The 18,251-nt window shown below is 44.6% G+C and overlaps 1 protein-coding gene across 1 annotated transcript; it reads right to left on the bottom strand.

Annotated features, from left to right (window-relative positions):
• Window positions 1–270: 270 nt before the first annotated feature.
• Ato (atonal) lies at window positions 271–17,408 on the bottom strand. Its single transcript, XM_077402054.1, has one exon. It carries the CDS (start codon window positions 6,546–6,548, stop codon window positions 5,679–5,681), a length of 870 nt encoding a protein of 289 aa, XP_077258180.1. The 5' UTR covers window positions 6,549–17,408; the 3' UTR covers window positions 271–5,678.
• Window positions 17,409–18,251: the final 843 nt, after the last annotated feature.

The following is an 18,251-nucleotide window of genomic DNA, read 5'->3' as shown; positions in this document are numbered from 1 at the left end:
TGATTAAACGGGATTAATGTCCCCGGGGCGATCTCGAGTGGTAAGGGGGAGAGTGAGGGGAGACGAGCGCGTGTCACGAGCGCGTGCCTCCCCGAAGTCGCCATGGCTCGATTCTCCGTCACCCCTTCGCCACCCCACGTGCCCTCTCGAGCCCGCTTCTCCGGTTGGGCCGACCCTTCCGCCGCGGCCGCTGCACCCACGGCGGAAGCCCTTACCACGTGGAACCGGGAGAGGATCGAGCCGTCGAACCGTTCGCTCGATCGCATTAAGCGGATCTCATTTGGCCTCCAAACGATCGTGCAAACAAACCGTTGACTGGCGTCAGCGACTCGTTTTCAGTACGCGCGTATTGTACAAAGCGTATAACGACGACAGGAGTGCCATGGGAAGGATGTTGATCTCCGACGAGTCGACATCCCTTGGGATACCGGGGATGCAAACTCGCATTTACGTTCTGCTGAGTTTAAATTTTCTTCTATACATATATACGTATGTATCGTGAACGAAACACGCTCAATTTTCTTCCGTGAGCATCGCAAGGAAAGCATTTGTTGCTGTTCGTGACGATATAAATTTATTTTTGTTTGAACGACAGCGTGAAAGGAATTTATATAAAGCGAAATAAATAAATAAATTTGTTATATTATAAATTTCAATAATATCGAAAAGAGTTACTAAAGGAAAGATATTTTGTCACATAAATACTTCTTTGGAAATAATAGAACGGTATTTTATACCCACATCTCGTGCAGCCTTCGATACTTAGAGATAATCGAGGATTGAGGACTTTGAAAAGATTACGAGATATTGTATCTTCTAGAGGGTGGGGTCGAGTACGCGCCGGTCTGTGAAATAACGCGTTGGGAAAAACGACCGCAGGTACAGGATCCTCCGTCGATTTACGATTTGAGACGCGCGAACGCGGGATCGTCGACGCGGGGCACAATGGGCGGTCGTGTTGCTCGTTGCCTTCTCCAGGATCGAGCTGTCCGTCTACCTGCGTCTATAATCCGGAAGCGTTCGCGGGATCACGCACGAGCGGGCACGTTGTAAGAGATACCGCATCGTGGGATCGCGATGTGATTTCGTACGATCTCTCGTACGAAAAGGAAATTTCTCTCCTGGGGGGGGGGATCCCCTCTTCCCTTTCTTTCTTAAATAATACGCGCGATCGACTTCCGTCGGACCACCCGGCCGGGACTGTGCGACGATTTTAGAGCTTTTCTAAGTGATACCCCTATTGAAAGGGAGCAGAAATTATCTATTGCATTTGTCGATTGTTCGTCGACGGACTTCTGCGCCCGCGATTGAGAGTCACTCCGTACATTTATTCATTTCTTCATCTCTGCCTTGCAAAATGAAAACATTTTCCCTGCGAACAAGCTCGAGCGAGTTCATTGAATGTATTATACAGCAGACTCGAGCTTGAACGAGCGGGCAGGAGGCGTACGTTGGTCGCGACTTGGTCGTGCGAGCGAATGACAGCGAAACGTCGTCGGCGAGGAGCGATTGATTTATGTCCACCGCGGTCGGCACTCCGAGTAATTCCGCTGTGCGACGGGTGCACGAGTAGACGTATACGCTGTTTATCTTCTCCCACGTGGCCGAGTCTCATTCCGCCACGTGTCTCGATGCCTCTCAATTCCAACGAGATCGATTAAAAACGCGAAAATGTTTTTAGCGAACGATTGTCCGATTCTTCAAAGTCGGGATACGTTTTAAATTATTAGAAGGGTCGTTAGCTTTATTTTTAAGTGTTGTTTATTTAAAATATACTTTGTGTGTGTATGTAAGAATATATTATAGAAATATATTCTTTCATAAAAATGCAATAAATATTATAGAAATGTTTAGAATATGTTATATAGAATATGTATGTAAATCTTGCGATTGGTATACGTAACGTTTAACAGAATCTATTTTTTATTGCGTTTGGTAATTGAAGATATCAGAATTAAATTCTACAAATGTCAAATTAAAGCTGCGTTATGTTTCTTATAGTACAGCTTTCAAATCATCATGTTAGAGCTGTAATGAATAGAAATTTTCTCTTTAACTTTCTGAGAAGATAAAAAAGCTTAGAATCTCCTTTCCGAAGTCTACACTAAGATGCCAACGTGGTTTAAAGAACACTCCTATCAACTAAACGCGCATTTCCGCCGCATATTTCGTCGCAATCCCTAATTCCAGTCACTTAGATATCTCATCCATAAATTATTATTCAGTCTGTCCGGCTGTGCCCACGAAGAAGAGGGGCCCAGGAGGAGACACAGGTGCTGCGGAGACACCGGCGCGGGGGCTACCGAATGCGCGGCCGGCATTCGACAAATTTCGACCGGCCGATCGTGGTTATCGCTCGATCCGGTCGCGAGATTGCGCTATCCCGACGCTTAATCCCCCGTCCCGGTCCCGATCCCGATCCCGAGGACCGCAGATATTCGGCTGCGTATTCGGCGCGCGCGTTAGACCGTCTCTCAAATAAAGCAATCTCCAAGATCGGACAACGACGCGGCGGCGGTTTGTCCCTTTATCCACCTCCCCTTCCCGCCCGATCGCGAAAGTAGCCATTGCGCTGACCGCTGGCCGCAGCCGGACTCCCCCTTTGTCAGAAAACAGAGCCTACTTGACAGAGCGGAGGTGGTAGTCGACTCCGCAGAATTAATCGCCTCGGGGAATATTTACGTTCTCTCGTCCAAAAGGGCCTGTCCCATCGCCTGTCTCCACCTCTCTTCTTCGCTCCCACGACGGTCCCTGGGTCCCTCGTATTCCTCCTTCTTCTCTTCCATCGTGGAGATCCTCACGGTTAGATGCGACCGTGAATCGGTGCTTCGCAATGACCACTTACGGTAGTTTGATCTTATCGCGACGGAGACCGCGGCGGGGGAGAAAAAAGTTAAATGCCACGCGACGAAGCGCGAGACGCACATAAAACGCATGCTGAAGTATAATTAGCTTCCTGAATATTTTAATTAATATGTTTCGTAACGCACAGGGAGAAAACTTGTGAACGCGCTATTAGAGAGTTAGATCTTAGGATCTCACATCGAACGTGTTAATAATTTCAGTTCCCAAATTTGTGGAATTTTAAAAAAAGATCTTATATGTATTTATAATGTAATAATTTTCATATGTATATTCAGGTATAATAATTTCTGTTACAGCGGAATTGTAATTAAGCTTGTTAGCTTAGTTACAATGAATATGTGAAAAATGGGGGAAAATTTTTTTTATTATCGGCAATGTAATAAAGCAATTGGCAAAACGCGCTTCTTCGGGAAAAGGGATGTTGCAGTACAAGTTAGCACTTGGGATTTACCTTTCTCGCCGTTTTTGGCTGAAAGGGATGCTCGTGAGTCTGTCGGTTTGCGCACGGAAGTTTGCTCTATCGCCCAAATAGCGTTAAATACGAAAAGGACGGAGGCACTTCTATTGTCACTGGAACACTGGTCGGTTTACGATTCTCCAACAGTGTTGACTTAGACGCCGCATCTCTTCGTTTATCGGTATCCCGAAGAATTTCATATTTATCTAGCGTTTACGGAAGTTCACGCTTACATGTTTTCACACGCGAAACTTGGAAGCCGAACTTTATGAAACTGAAGCTATCCACTTTCTTAATTGTTTAAGGAAGCGAATTGCTTCAGTTGCACAAAGTCCTAATGTTCTTATATGTATTAGTACACTGAGAAAAAAAATTTGTCAATCCCAAAAAATATTTAGTCCGATACGTTCAACTAAACATTTTAGTTAATAAATTGTTGAAACAACTAATATTTAGTTAACTAACTAAAATGTTTAGTTGAACGTATCGGACTAAATATATTTCTTGGGATCAACAATTTTTTTTCTCAGTGTATTGACTGTTATAGTCGATAAGGTATAGTACATAGCTTGATGACAAACGATGAATAATAAATTACTAGTATATTAGCTTAACTCCTAAATAAATCCAAGAGATTCTCCGAGGAATTAAATGTTTAGAAAAATCCTAACTTCATGCGCGAAGCTACGTCGATATTTGATTAAGGAGAAAATATATAGTCTCTTGCGAGTTTTCTGACAAGATATTAGAATTGTCACTGTACCAAATCATTGTCTATATTTTTTACATGTAGCATAAAAAAAAACGATTTCTCAAAAGCATATATTTTCTCGTCGCAGACGAGAATAATGGTCGTTCATTATTTTTTAAATTTCACTAAGCAAAATTTAAAAGCTTCATCCGCTGAAGGAAGGATAGGCTGAGAATGTGTAAGGTGCACACGCAGGACGCGCGAGAAGGAAGAGAGGGAAGGAAGGAGTCATTGCCGAAGGAAGAAGTCTGCAGGTTCTCAAATTGCGATGAAACCAGGCACCGACGCGTCGCGCGGGTTTCATATAACGACCGGACCACCGATGGTGGGTGCTGCCCATCTCTTTTGCTTCTTCGACGGATACTCATCCATCCATCGACCCCGACGCGCTGGCGAATTCTTGCTCCGAGGAGTTGCGTGGACGTGCACGAAAAGTGGATCGACGATCGACGTCGACGTCGACGGGGACAAATGCGACGAAGAGAAATGCGAAAGATGATGACGATAACGGATCGCGCGAAATTGAAAGTACGAGAAACAATATGGGAAGTTAGATCTGCAATCGAAATAATTTCAGACATTATATGTGATACGATGTCGCGCAATCGTAGATATTTTAAGGTCGAGGTATGTATGCGGAAAATAAAGAAGTGTCAAATCTCAAAACTTATATACTCGTATATACGTAAAACAATCTATAATCTTCTAGAATTTTAATTTACTTTTTATTTTAATCTTTTTTCTTGGTTAAAATATAAATTTCATTCAAGCAAGTTTTCTACGTTTAACGCAATATAATAATCATTTCAAGATTATAGATTGTTGCGCGTATATGAGTACATATAAGTCTTGATTTGACATTTCTTTTTTTTCTGTGTAAAATTATTGTAGAAAAGTTACTGTAGAATATAGTTTTATTTTGTAAAAATACATCGCGTTTTCAGTCTCGCAAGAAGTATAGCTACATGCTGTATTAAAAATAAATTATAGTATACACAGTTCAGCGGGCGATATGATACAGCACTTAACGCTAATTAACTTAAGGGACTATGATACAAAATTTACAGGTTTATTTACATACGTATCGTTAATATTCTGTATGAGATCGCTGTTATCTGTTATTATCACATTTTCCAGTATTTTGTGCAATTGCTATGAATATGAAATAGCTTCAGGAATTTCAAAAATTTTGAAAATGTTGAAAATATTGACATATTATCAAACATGATTTCAAAGCGATAGATACAAGTCAAGATAACTGTTCATTCAATTTGTCAATTATGTACGAACAATTTTTTAATTTAAAGGCACGTGTCTCAGATGCGATAATATTAACTGCATTAGAGAATGATCGTTCTGCAAATCTCTATATTACGCATAGTCAATCTACTACTTTCTATCTTTCTGATACAGTTTTCACGTAGCGCTTACATTATAGCAATTGGCTTAGCTTCGATCGCGGCAGATTAAATAATGTCGAGAGAACGAACTCGCGAATCACGTATCGTTCGATCGGCTTCTCTTCGCCAAGTTTAGAGAAACTTATTGGTTTCCCGCGGTATCGTGGCGAACAAACGCACTCCCTCCTCTTCCTCTTCCTCTTGCTCACTGCAGCAGGTCGTAAAGCGCGGTGATATAAGATTGAGCCATCTGCAGGGTCTCGTATTTCGATAACTGTCTATCGTTGCCCAGGGACGGCAGGTAAGTGCGCAGCCTGTCGAACGCCTTGTTCAGATTCTGCATCCGTCTTCTCTCGCGCGCGTTCGCGGCCAGCCGGCGTTTCCTCACGATGGTCGAGTTGACGTACTTGCCCCGCCTGCGTGGGTCACGTCCGCCGGAAGTGATGTGCGCGTTCTCCGGATGATCCGCACCGCCACCGTCGCTGACCTCGTCCGCGTCCTCCTCGCTATCGCCGTCCAACGTCCGGTCGGACAGGCCGCTGCTGGAGTTGCTGATGACGCTGCCGTGGCAGGATCGCGTTTTATCGACGTCCAGGTTGATCGTCTCCTCGACGTCCTCGCGCTCGCCGTCCAGATTGATCATCTCCTCGGCCACGAGATGGTCCATCGCGTCGACGCGCAGCCGCTTGTTCCCGATGTCGCTCAAGCCCAATGTCGTCGACGATCCCCGCTTTGTCGTCGCGTTTCTCTTATCCTTGATGGTCGAGCCCAGCAGCCGATACGTCGGCGCGCTCCTGACCGTTTCCGGTTCCGACGAGATCGACAACGTAGTGGCGGGACTGACGGAGCGTAGACTGGCGGTGGGGCTCGGGGTGTGCCAGCCGTCGCTGCAGTTATTGCTGTCGTAGACGAGGCTCTGCGGTACGGCGAGGGTGCTGACGGGCGGCAGGCCAACGGTCTTGCCCGTCGTCTTCGCGTAACTCGGCAGGTCCAGGTACGCGCAGCTAGGCACAAACGGCTCGTCTTCGCGCGGCGGAAACATGTATCCGTAACGGAACATCTCCTGCAGTTCCATAGCAGGATTTACGCGTTGGAACAATGCACGCGCGCGCGCGCGCTCGCGCGACTACTCCACGTGAAGAGCGAAGGATCCCGCGCCGTTCTTTTCTTCCGCCGCTCGGAAAGATCCTTTCACTGAAACTTCGCACTTCGTTGAAACGGAGAACGGGTGGAGAACGAAGAATCCGTCTCCCCTCTTGTTCCGCGGCCTCGCTCCTCTTATCGGAATCGCAAATTGAGACGAACGATTTGTCGAAGGGTACGATGATACTAAGATTGTCAACGGTTAGAGGATAGACTTTCTCGCGCGTCGATCGATACGTCGAGTCGAGCCACGGGGTGATTCTGAAGCCGGGTGGACCGGCGTCGGGATATTTATGCGTTCGCGGAGCGAGGCACCCTCGCGTAGCACGTGCCGGGCCACCAATCGTGGCCGAGCTCGGTTCCCCACTTTACGATTGGTACCAGGGCCCCGGACTCGGGGTACGCGAGCGGGGGCCGCAACAGGTGGCCCGGCGCCTCCGTCGTACACGCACGATCTCCTCGCACATGGAGCCCCGCGTAGCCATTAAAGTCATAGCGCACAAAAAGATGTAAGCAGAGGAACTTGAGTAGCGAGTGAATGAATCGCGGTCAAGCATTCTCGAAAATGCGAGTTAAGCTCGGTTGCAGTCGGATTGACTTGCTGAAGTTTCATCTTATGTTACGCGTGATGAAATTTTCGCGAGCTCTTCGCGATGTACATATACGAACACACGATTAAACGAAATAATGATGAAGGGCACCCTCTTCGTAATAAAATGCTTGCTGTCAAGGCACTTCCTCATTCTACGGTAGATATGTTCTTGCGCCACTTCAAGCGCGACACCGGAAAATTGCTCTTAACATGTGCGCAAGGGAGAATATGCACCTTGTGGTCAGATACACAACGGACACTCGTGCGGCAGGTGGAAAATATTGTATTAAGTATCGCAATTGGATCACCTTGCGAATTTTATATAACTATGGTCAGTAATGTAATTTACTAGAATGCAAGGGATGCCATAAAAGCGAGTTTTTCCAATATTTTTGTTGGAAGATTAGATAAGTTTAGCGAAAATTCAGTGCGAAGAGAATCGGTTTGCCTCCGGAACGTTTCGTCTCGTAAAAACTCGGTATAGGTTTCTTGAATGTTTGTTGAAGCGATTTGTAATCAAAAACGCTTAATCTGCTAAATATGATCTGAAGACAGATCATTTAGACATTTTCCGGAATGCAACAACTCTGTTCGAGCGCTACGTGAACCGGGAGAGATCGACAGACCCCAGGTTTCCCCGAGATAAAAACGGATCGCGTCTGCACAAAAGGGTGCAAATACTTTAAGGGCGTAAGGTCCAGTTACATCTTTACTCGCTCAATTAGCGAAAACAGGTAGGATAAGGTTTGCGGCGACCGCGACACGGTGGTCCGTGGCAACCCGATCTCTGTCATTCCCCATTCCGAGCGCGCGCAGCCGTCTTGGATTTCGGAGATCGCCTCACAGCCGCCCGAAAATTCTTCCTAAGTAGTCGGAACGATAATCCTCTCCTTAAAAACCTTCCGTATCTTTTCGGCGGGGACGCGCGTGCAAAATGCGAACGCGCGCGTCTCCGCGGCTCGACGCGCGATTTCGTCTCGCGTGTTTCGAGATATGGCGAGGTTCCCTTAAAAAAAAAAAAAAATGCAGACTTGTGAGATAGAAGGAACAAATGGAAAATGTAAAGAAAGAAGAAATTCTTGATTTTCGTAATTCAACTTTTTCAATTCTGGAATTTTAGATATTGCAATCTCTTTGCTTATTATACTTTCCTTACTTTCCTAATACTTTTGGATATTCGTGAATTTAGATTTTCACGTTAAAAGCCTTCAAACTTGACATTTTAAGAATTACAATTTTTAGAATTTTTCTGTTAGTTTATCAAATAGGAAGATATTTATAAAACAAGCGTTTTGTATAATGAAATATGTAATGCATGTTTTATATTATACCATATTTTAAAAAAAATCACAAATTATCATACATTATCAATGATACAATAGGTGTCTCAAGTCACTAGATGACTTTAAGATATAATGTCCTTTAGGTTCTTACATTAAAACACTTTTTTTCTCGCGGATATACAGCTTATATCGGCCCCAGGTGGTTCGAGATTTTTCTTGCATCGCGTCCTCCTTACAGTTTCCAATATCCCGCGCGAGATATTCTCGCTTTTTTTTCCGTTCATCAGGCGCAATTTAAAAATTGATCGCTTTCATCTATTATCATCTCGTTCCACGGATGGAATTGTGGCGGAACCAATAATTAGGACGGCGAAGCGTAAGTCTGGCCTACCTGCCTCTCTGCCCTTGCCCTAATCCACCTATACATATATATACGTATACCTCCACCTTTTACCTTTGTATCTACCTGCCCGTGACGTCGGAGTTGCGCGCTCAACCCACTCATTCCGCTGCGTGTCTGGACTCCTCGACTTGCCAGAAACTCGCCGACGCAATCGGAACCGGACGAGATAACGCATTTATCAAGAAACTGCTTTCCAGAAGAACCGAAATTACACGGCTCATAATTCGATTCTCATAATTTGTATAACAAATGTAAGCTGAGAATGCAAAACTATGAGACACCACGAAAGATACTTTTACGCAATTTGAAATAACTGTGTTCAAAGATATATAACAATCCTTATTAACGTGGAAAAATATACATATAGATACAAAAAAGATATATATTTAAGGATAATAAATCTAACGAATTATCGGTCAAAATTGTTTGCATATTGCTGAAGATATAAAAAGTGGAAGGACACTCAGACAATTCGCTTCATAAGTAAAGCGCTTTTGAGAGAAAGACATGCCCCTTTGATAACAAGCGTAAAATTAAGTAACGCGGTGTCCGAGATGAGGATTGCACGAATCGTTGCGGGCGCGGCGAAGAAGAAAGAAGCGAAGAAGAGAAACTGCGCGCGAGAGGCGGCCCGCCGTTGGCGGCGCAGGGTGGATCCGCCATCGGGATACGCCCTGGGCGTGAGTCGAGTAATTAAATACAAAGTGAACTCATTTGTGGAGCTCGGTGGCAAATAACATGTTACTCGGCAACTAGCGGTAATTTATGAGAGCGCCGTATGACGGCGGTCCCTCCGCCGCGCCGGCCCTCCACGAAGATTTCCCATCCCTCGCGCGCGTTTTGTGTGCGTCTATCCTGTGCCTCATCGGGGCCCAGTCCGATGAATATGCATTCAGAGATAGAGACGTGAGCTTTCGCGGACTGGACGAAATATATTTGGAGAGAGACGCCGTTTATTCCACCCTCGTCCTTACAACGATCGCCCTGCCGCTGTCGACTGACCAGCTTCCCCTCCTCTTCGCCACGACCACGTCAGGTACGTCGTTTCATCAATAATTCATTGAATCCAGCGTGCTGATAGATATGTTCTCCATTAGATCGAAAAGCGAGCAATTAACCCAAAATCATTATTGCTACCTTCCGAGAACGGATTGCCCGTCCTTCGCAACTTGCAACTTCTCGCCCACAAACTTCTGATTTTAGGCATTCCTTAAAATTTCTAGAGCACACCGGGGGGAGAATGTTAAAAAGCTAAACGTAACTTAAGGATACACGTTGTACTCGGCACGTTTTTTTCGGAAATAAAACTTTTGTATTAATAGCCATTCATTTTTTGTATCCGTCTAAGATGTTCAAAAAATCGTCGAAAATGATAGCAATAGCTTTTAAAAAATATTGCAACTCTATCAATTATAATATATTATTATTTAAAAATATCAATGCGTCGCACAGATTTTAACATAATAATTACTTTTATTAATTGTCTCCATAATAAATCATTATTAAGAAAATTATAATTATATAAAAATTCTTCCCCACGATAAAAAATGGCACAATGTAGATATATAAATAATTTGTCGCCAGCATTCGCCGTCTTCTTTTTTTTAATTACTAGGTGAGCTACTGCTGATGCGTGGCAGGATACTCCTCTCGGCCCTGCTCCTCTCGTGTCTACAGCCAGCCAGACAGGACGAACACGAGTCCTCTAGGCTTGTTAGGAGAGTGCGTGCCGCGCTGATTCCGGGAATACAATTACCGCATTATACGGTTCCGCTTTTTCAGATTCCTCATTTTGTCCTTAAGGGAGAGTGTGCTGTGCTGCTACGCCGCCGCGGCCGCCGTGTTTCGTTTCGTTGTGTTGTTGCCCGGTGATTCCTAAGCATGACGTGCGCTCCTCCATTCTGCCGAGCGCGTGAAACATTTCCCAAACGAGGCCCTCGTCGCCGTAACGAAGGCTCGAAACGAGACGAGCGATTGGCCCGCGGTGATTTCTTCGTCTCGAAACACCAATCGATCCAATCGACGTTTCTAAGGATCGTAATACGTGTATGCTGCACGATCGCCTGTTGAATCGGGTGCTCATTGACGTCTCCATAATTTCATTCAGCTTCAGATCGTGCTCGTTATTTTAGACACGTGAACCTTTTGAAGCCCCTCCCCTACTCGATCTGCTATTTGCGAATAAAGATTTCCTTATTCTCCGTCGCATTACCAAATAATTGAAAATTAAATCGTATCAGAATATCAATGTGGGATCTCCCTACATTTTTTTTCTGGTTCACAATACATCGCCTGCAAAGAAATAGAGCGACTTTACGATCACCGATAGTGGACGCGCGTTCGTCGAAATCATAAAGACGGTTCCCCGAGCGATCGGTATTCCATAGCTGACGACAGCTATAGCGGCTATAGCTTATACGCTTTCGGTGGTCAACCGCGACGTAGAAGCGTAACGATGCCACCGCGACGGGGGTGGGTCTCCGCTTCTCGTTTGCGACTTTGTGTCCTTCCCTGAAATCTGGGGGTCAATTAGCGATTACGTCGGACGAAATGGCATATCGAGACGCGCGCCAAATAACTAGGCGGCGCGTCTCGGTCGCGGCGCGATCAGACGCACCAAAAACCACCGGGAAATCGTTCCCGGGGTAAAATGAAGTTATTGTCGATAATCGTCCGTCGTATCCGGAAGAGAACGTAGATCCGCTGTCCGAGATCCTCCTCTCGGTGGTCGCCGCTTTTTCGGCCGCCCAAAATACGTTTAGGGATGCGCGGTCCGTCGTTTCTAATAACGTCGCTCTCTCTTTCTCTCTCTCTCGTCGTGATACATAAATAATACAGCCATTGTAGGTTCTCATACAATTTCCACAATCCCAAAAATTTGTCAGCTTGATACAAACCTAATAGTAATTGGATTTATTACGTGTATGTTTATTTCAAGTAATTATCGTGGAAAAATCATGAGACTATGCGAGTCATCTGCCTACAAAAGTCTTCACAAACCGAATCAAAAGAAGTTTATTTGTATGTTTGTTAAAATTGACATTGATGATAAAGAAATGATTAATAATAAGATGATTTGGAAGCAATTACTATTAAGTTTGGAGGTATAAAACTATTCACATGTCATATGTAAATGGCACGGTAAATGTTCATGATAAGAGATCCTCTTCGCTAATAATCATATATTAGACACGCATGATTAAAGGAAACTCACGTGCGCCGACGGAGGAAGGACAATGGGGAGACAAAGGGTGCAATAAAGGAAAATGGTATACCGTCCTACCGAATGATATAGAAGCCGGGGAGAAAGCAGGGCCACTTGCGCAATCACCACCGACCACCCTTACGTTTTTTAACATTCATGAAACGCGCCCGCGCGCACGCTGGCGTCGTTAATCGGGCGTAATATATGTATTGTAATATGGTAACGATCGGCGTCGGGCCGGCCCCGCCGCAGGAAGGTAGTCGTAATTAACTTAAGCCTAATAGAGCGTTTAGTGGAGGCTGCTTTGGGGTAGGTCCGTCGCATTAGCATAAATCATAGAGTCAAAATTCCTGGCCCGTAGGCGAGCGCTAGTTTATCATAGTTTAAAAATGAACGGGTTACCTGACTGCTATACGTCGCTGATAATTACGACGGTGGATAATCCTCTCGGTTTTCCGACGAATTTTCCGCTGTGATCGAGCGCGAACGCGCTCAGACTTTTCCGAGCATCATATGTTCAAACCGTTAAAACTGTGTAATAAAACATCGAAATACAAAAAATATCAATCGCGATTGCAGATCTAAATAGAATAAATTTAAAATAATCGAAAAATCTTTTTAACGTTTACGTATCATTAAAACATAACGAATAAGATCCAAAATTTATTAGAATTTTATATTAAATTCATAATGCGAAACGTGATCTTTAAATTCTTTCTAGATCTTTGTTAGTTAAATCTTGTCGTGAATATTTCTTTTCTTAATCGCTTTAATATGATCGAATAGATTTAGCTTCTGAAGTACTTGGATATTCGCCGGAATAAATTTTGGCCCGTCGCACGCAAGCGGTACTCGACGTAATAGAAATGTAATAGCGCGGTAATGAGGTGTGCCAAAAGTACCATACGGCCCATCCGCCTTCAGCGATTCCTGGGCATCGTAATAAGCGAAAAAAAAACACACGAAAGAAGCGAAAAGCGTTATCCACCTTATGCGTGCGCGGCACTTCGATTGTGAGAACGCGAGGTCCCGGAGCGGAGGGAGACAGGTCGTCGAACAACAGGATGCGCCACTGCTTAATATTCAAATATAAAAATTGAATATATAGTTACCGTTGATTGTCCCGCGGAACCTGTATGCCAAGTTTAATGCGCGCTAGCCCGACCTGTGTGGTCCCGCACACAAAGATATATTGTAGTTTATCGAATCAACTTTGCATCGAGGTTCCGCGGACGATGCAACCGAACGATATACGTTTTATCGTCGGGTGCGATTACTTCGTCGGCCGCGATATTAGTATTACGCAGGATATAAAAGATTCGAAGATAACTACCTCTCTTAGAGGAAAAAAGGAAGATAGATCTGAATCTAAAATTTGTAGAAGAGTCGCTCATTAATTTTTCACTTTTATATAAAAAATTAAAATAAAATTGTGAAAAACGTGTAATTTGTAGGTAATAGTAATTTGTATCGGTATTTTGAAACGGCTTCCCAAAGACTGGTCCGATCGGATCTCTATACGAGCAGGTCCGTTCGATTAGCGCAAATTAGATTCGATTGCGCAACGGGAAAGTTAGCCGCCGGGGAGAAACTTCGACCCAGATCGTTCATCTCTCGATCGAGCCCACTCGAAAGCGGGCAATAGCGTTTAGTCGGAAGGGTTTTCAACCCTTGGCTGCGTTAACACCCGAGGGCCGATACGATGCCGCGCGCGATCCCGGAATCCCTATACCGCAGAGGAGGTTCACGTCGGTTATAAAAGCCATAAAAATGCCCAGTTTTTGAGATTAACGTTGCCATCGGACGAAACGCCCTGGTTTCCAAGCTTTGGGAAAAAGTCTCGGCCAATATTCAATTGGGGCGCGATCAAGTTGTGGGCGGGGGATATCTTTCCCACGAGTCGGGGTCCCTTCGTAACACATCAGATACGGACGCGTGTGTGTAAATTAAGATTTTCATTTTCCATTATAAGAAAAACGCTTTGCAATATTTATTAGATAAAAAAAATCAAAAGATATATAAATATCACGAAGTCTGGGAGACGATAGTTTCCCTGAATATCAGTCCGAATTCAGGGAAACTGTTGCTTTGCCTCGAACATCATCAGTCTTGAAAAGATAATTTTATACACGCGATCACGGGAGAAAAGAAAGAATAAAGGAGGATACAGCGGTTATTCGCTGATGATCGGTTATTTATCGGTACGGTCTACCGCTATCGAGGGGAGTTACCAATACTGCAACAATCTCGTTTGCGTGGAGACGATATATCCTTTTGAGCAAATTCGTGGCCGCGCGATTTACACGTCTCTGCCCGGATCACGCGCTGCGCGCGCGAAAAATCTCACGTAAATGTTTCTCTCGCCTGGTACAATGCCAATGTTCCTGATTAGCGTCAATGACGGGATAAATGGGCTAAACGTTTTAACCAGTCGGTCGGCCGCGTCGCACAATGACCGGCCGCAGGCGCGGCAGCGATTTTTTCGACGAACCGTCCGACGCATATTCCGGTCGCCATAGAAATGCTAACGCAGCTTAGAACTATCAAAAGGACCGCTCTTCTGCCACAATGATCCGGGCCGGGCGTCGTTCGACGATGCGGCCATTGTATATATTGCCTCGCGTGCCATTCGACTCTCTCGCGCGCAAAGGGAATGTTACAAAATTAGTAATGAGAAACTTGATTCCCGAAGAATTCGCTGTCGCTGTCGCCCGGCATCGGAGAAGACGAAGGGAAAGGAATAAGTATATTCCACGCTACGTGGTTCGCTATGTGTGAATCTACCGATCGCGCCGAAGGTCGTCGGCGAAGATGCGAAGACACACTTATGCGAGGCAGACCTAAAACGAAGAAGACGACAAGACGGTCGAGAAACTTTGTTTCTGTTTTTATGGGAATCCACGGAGAGGAAAATAAATGTAATCGATGTGTTGAATTTCTCGTTGCCTTTAATTAGTAAACCGATGTGTTTATAAATGGAAATTTTATTCACCGGCGTAGAATTCGTAGAAAGTTATTTTTTCCTTGGACGTTTTAGTCCACGAAATCTGCTTCTATCTCGTGTAGAAACGAATTTTGATCTAGATCTCGGCTTTTAGGAAGGGATCGAATGAACGGAACAGCAGGATATGATAAAGAAAGCACGAAAAGTTCATTCTACGGCGAAGTACAATGTATAGAATAGAGTACAGCACAGTTTAGGTAAAAGCACAATGTAGATCGGCCGTGCAAACATGTTTCTGGACACGCTCTCGTCGCCGCGCGATTAATGCAAATCAGCGATCAGCTTAACACTTTCGAGCTCCGACGGCCGTCTACAAGCGTGCGATGTGTAACACGTGTGAGACAAACATGATCCCGTCTCGTAATTATCCCGACGCCGCCGTAGTACCGTGACTGACTCCTAACAACGGCCAAGACGATTGTTCGAATCAAATTATCGCCCGGGGTCGGCACGCACGCCACGAAAATCGATAATCAATAATCTACCGGCGCGGCACTATGCGCCCGAGATCGGATGCGTCTGCACGAAAATCGCAGCCGCCGAAATTCTGCACGAATATCGCGAAACCGGCCCCTACCCCGTAGGTATATGTATACACGTGCATTCGTTGCGCGATTTCCATATATAATTGGAAAGCGATCGCCGTGCCGTTTAGCGAAGGACGCAAGGACGCGGCCGTCTAATATCGCTCCCTGCCGAAAGCATTAAGCATATTTAGCATTTCAAAAGTAAAAAAGACCGAGAAGACGCGAAATGTATGCGCGGATTGAGAAAACAAAATAGTGTTACAATTATACATTACAAATATAAGTTCATACTATGTTTATATCTGTTTCCCTTACGAGAGTAATGATACACACAATATGCACTCAACTGAGAGTACAAAATTATGCACGATACGTAATTTAAAAATCTTTCACAATACTATATTTCAATATTCAATAAAAAATATAAAAATTGTATTTTTTTTATATTTCAGTGTTTTGTGCGTAGGTATGTGTTTTAATACGTATATATACGATTATAGAAACTCTACAAGCGTGTAATAAATTACAATATAATACGTTATTTTTAATATTCACTTAATAGTGTAGTAAGGAATAAAATCATTCAAGTTCTAATTGTTAAAAATAAATTTCGTTCCTTCCTTCTATTACAATTTCTGCTCTTCTTTAAGTTATTATTGAGTATAGCAAGATATTCATTATATCAAGTACTCATTATATTTTGCTTCAGAATACATTAAAAGTATAAATATTTATGAAAGATCAAGCTAAAAGTTGCCATATTAAACGTTTTATTTCAGGATTTTAAAAGGTGCTGAAATCAAATTCGACCAAGCATTTTGGAAATTAGAAAGCACGCTTTTCACAGATGGACTAAATATCCAAGGTGCAGAAACGTTAATTCAGAAATATGTGTATCTTGTTTCGTAGAGACTGCACGATACGAGACGATCAGGCGAGAGCGAAAGAGAGAGAGAGAGAAAATGAGAGAAACAGACGGGCATAACGAGAGTTTTGTGTCTTTAAGCACGAAAGAGCCTCACCTCGCGTGTTCGTTAAGCGTGACGGTGCCGGCGGCGGTGGTGCGAACCGTGGCGGCGGTGGCGGGTGATGGTGGTGGTGGTGGTGGTGCGGTGGTGGTGGCGACGGCAGTCAAGGGAACGATCGGAAGCAACTTAAGGGCGGGGAATCGGAATCGAGGACTAGCAGCACGCGCCAGCCACACGCCTCGAGTCCTCCCGGGCCTCCTCTCCTTCGTCCTGGGCCCACGGTACCGCGTACACCTGGGACAGTTGGCAAGCGGGAGACAGGAGGCCCCGGGATCGTCTACTAGAACGAGCCTCTTCTCTTCGGGGAATCGACGAATCGAGTGTCGGCGGCGACGCGCGATACCAAACGATTACCGTCGTGTCGCTCGTTATACGGTCTCTCGAGATCGACTCGCGCGCTCGGATATCGGGCCCCCTTTCCCCGATATATTGCTCTCTTTCTCTTCCTTTAAATACTTCCGAGTCCCCGGATCTGCGTCTTCCCGGCAAACTGCGTCATCACCCTCCACACGATCCTCTCAATCGCACTATTTATATATCAATGGTACTATTTTACTGTGCTATAATATGTTATTTTTAACAATTAAGAGTACGTCTAACGTTAAAACACTAACACTAACACAGGCAGGACGAAAGATCTAATATTTTGCGTTGAAAAATGCATCGAGATAAAGTTTCACTCAAAATGGATTGAGGTGTCCAACTTCCGTTAATAAAAATTCCACCAGCTTGTTTAATACGGTAACGATTGAGAGAATGAATGAATGAATGAATGATTTTTATTATGCCCTAGTTTAAACTTTAGGCAACTCAAGAGATATACAAAAGATACAAAAATTATAATAATTATACAACGAAAGCAAATATGAAGAACAGAGTGTAATCGCCACAGATAAGCATATACGGTAAATAAAATCGGAAAACGGAGAATCGCGCTACGTTTCCTCGCTAAAATCTATACTATTTACTATTTACAATGTACACGGCGACTAGCTCTGCAGGGGATAGGCACTCCTCTCCAGTGAGAAGAGGTAATCGTGGAGTTTGGATTTGAAAGCGGCAACAGACGTAGCCGACACCACCTCGATAGGAAGTGAGTCCCAGAAATAGATTCCGAAGGATCGAATACGGTAAAGATTTCGGAAATGTAATTGGGAGACAATCCGTTGGCCACTTTGAACATTTCGACTCCGAGGAAGTAGAGACGTCTGTTTCTCACAGACAGCAGGAACCCGACACGCACCCTCCTCGGGTCACTGAAACTCCGCGAAATCAGCGTCGGAAGTAATCAATATAGGAGGCTGACCACGGTCTTTACGGACGAAGATCCTACCATCCCTGCTCCACACATGCCTGTAAGAAGATTGCCTTGCTCTCACCCTCGTTCGACGCAATAAATTGTAAGTGTCGGCCGGGAGCAGCTCGTTTACGTATACGCTGCCCGAGGCACCACTCCCAAAAACATCGCCCACCAACAGACGTCGTCTAACACGCATCACTTTGAGAACATGATCCCGAATCTCGCGCGACTTGAGCGCAACTATCACTGATCTCCTACGATTAGTCGCCTCGGCCCGCCCGTCAGAAGCCGAA

Source organism: Temnothorax americanus, unplaced genomic scaffold, assembly GCF_048541705.1.
Source record: "Temnothorax americanus isolate GAGA-0224 unplaced genomic scaffold, ASM4854170v1 Scaffold15, whole genome shotgun sequence".
Taxonomy (NCBI): Eukaryota; Metazoa; Arthropoda; class Insecta; order Hymenoptera; family Formicidae; genus Temnothorax; species Temnothorax americanus.
This window is presented reverse-complemented; position numbering and strand designations above follow the sequence as displayed.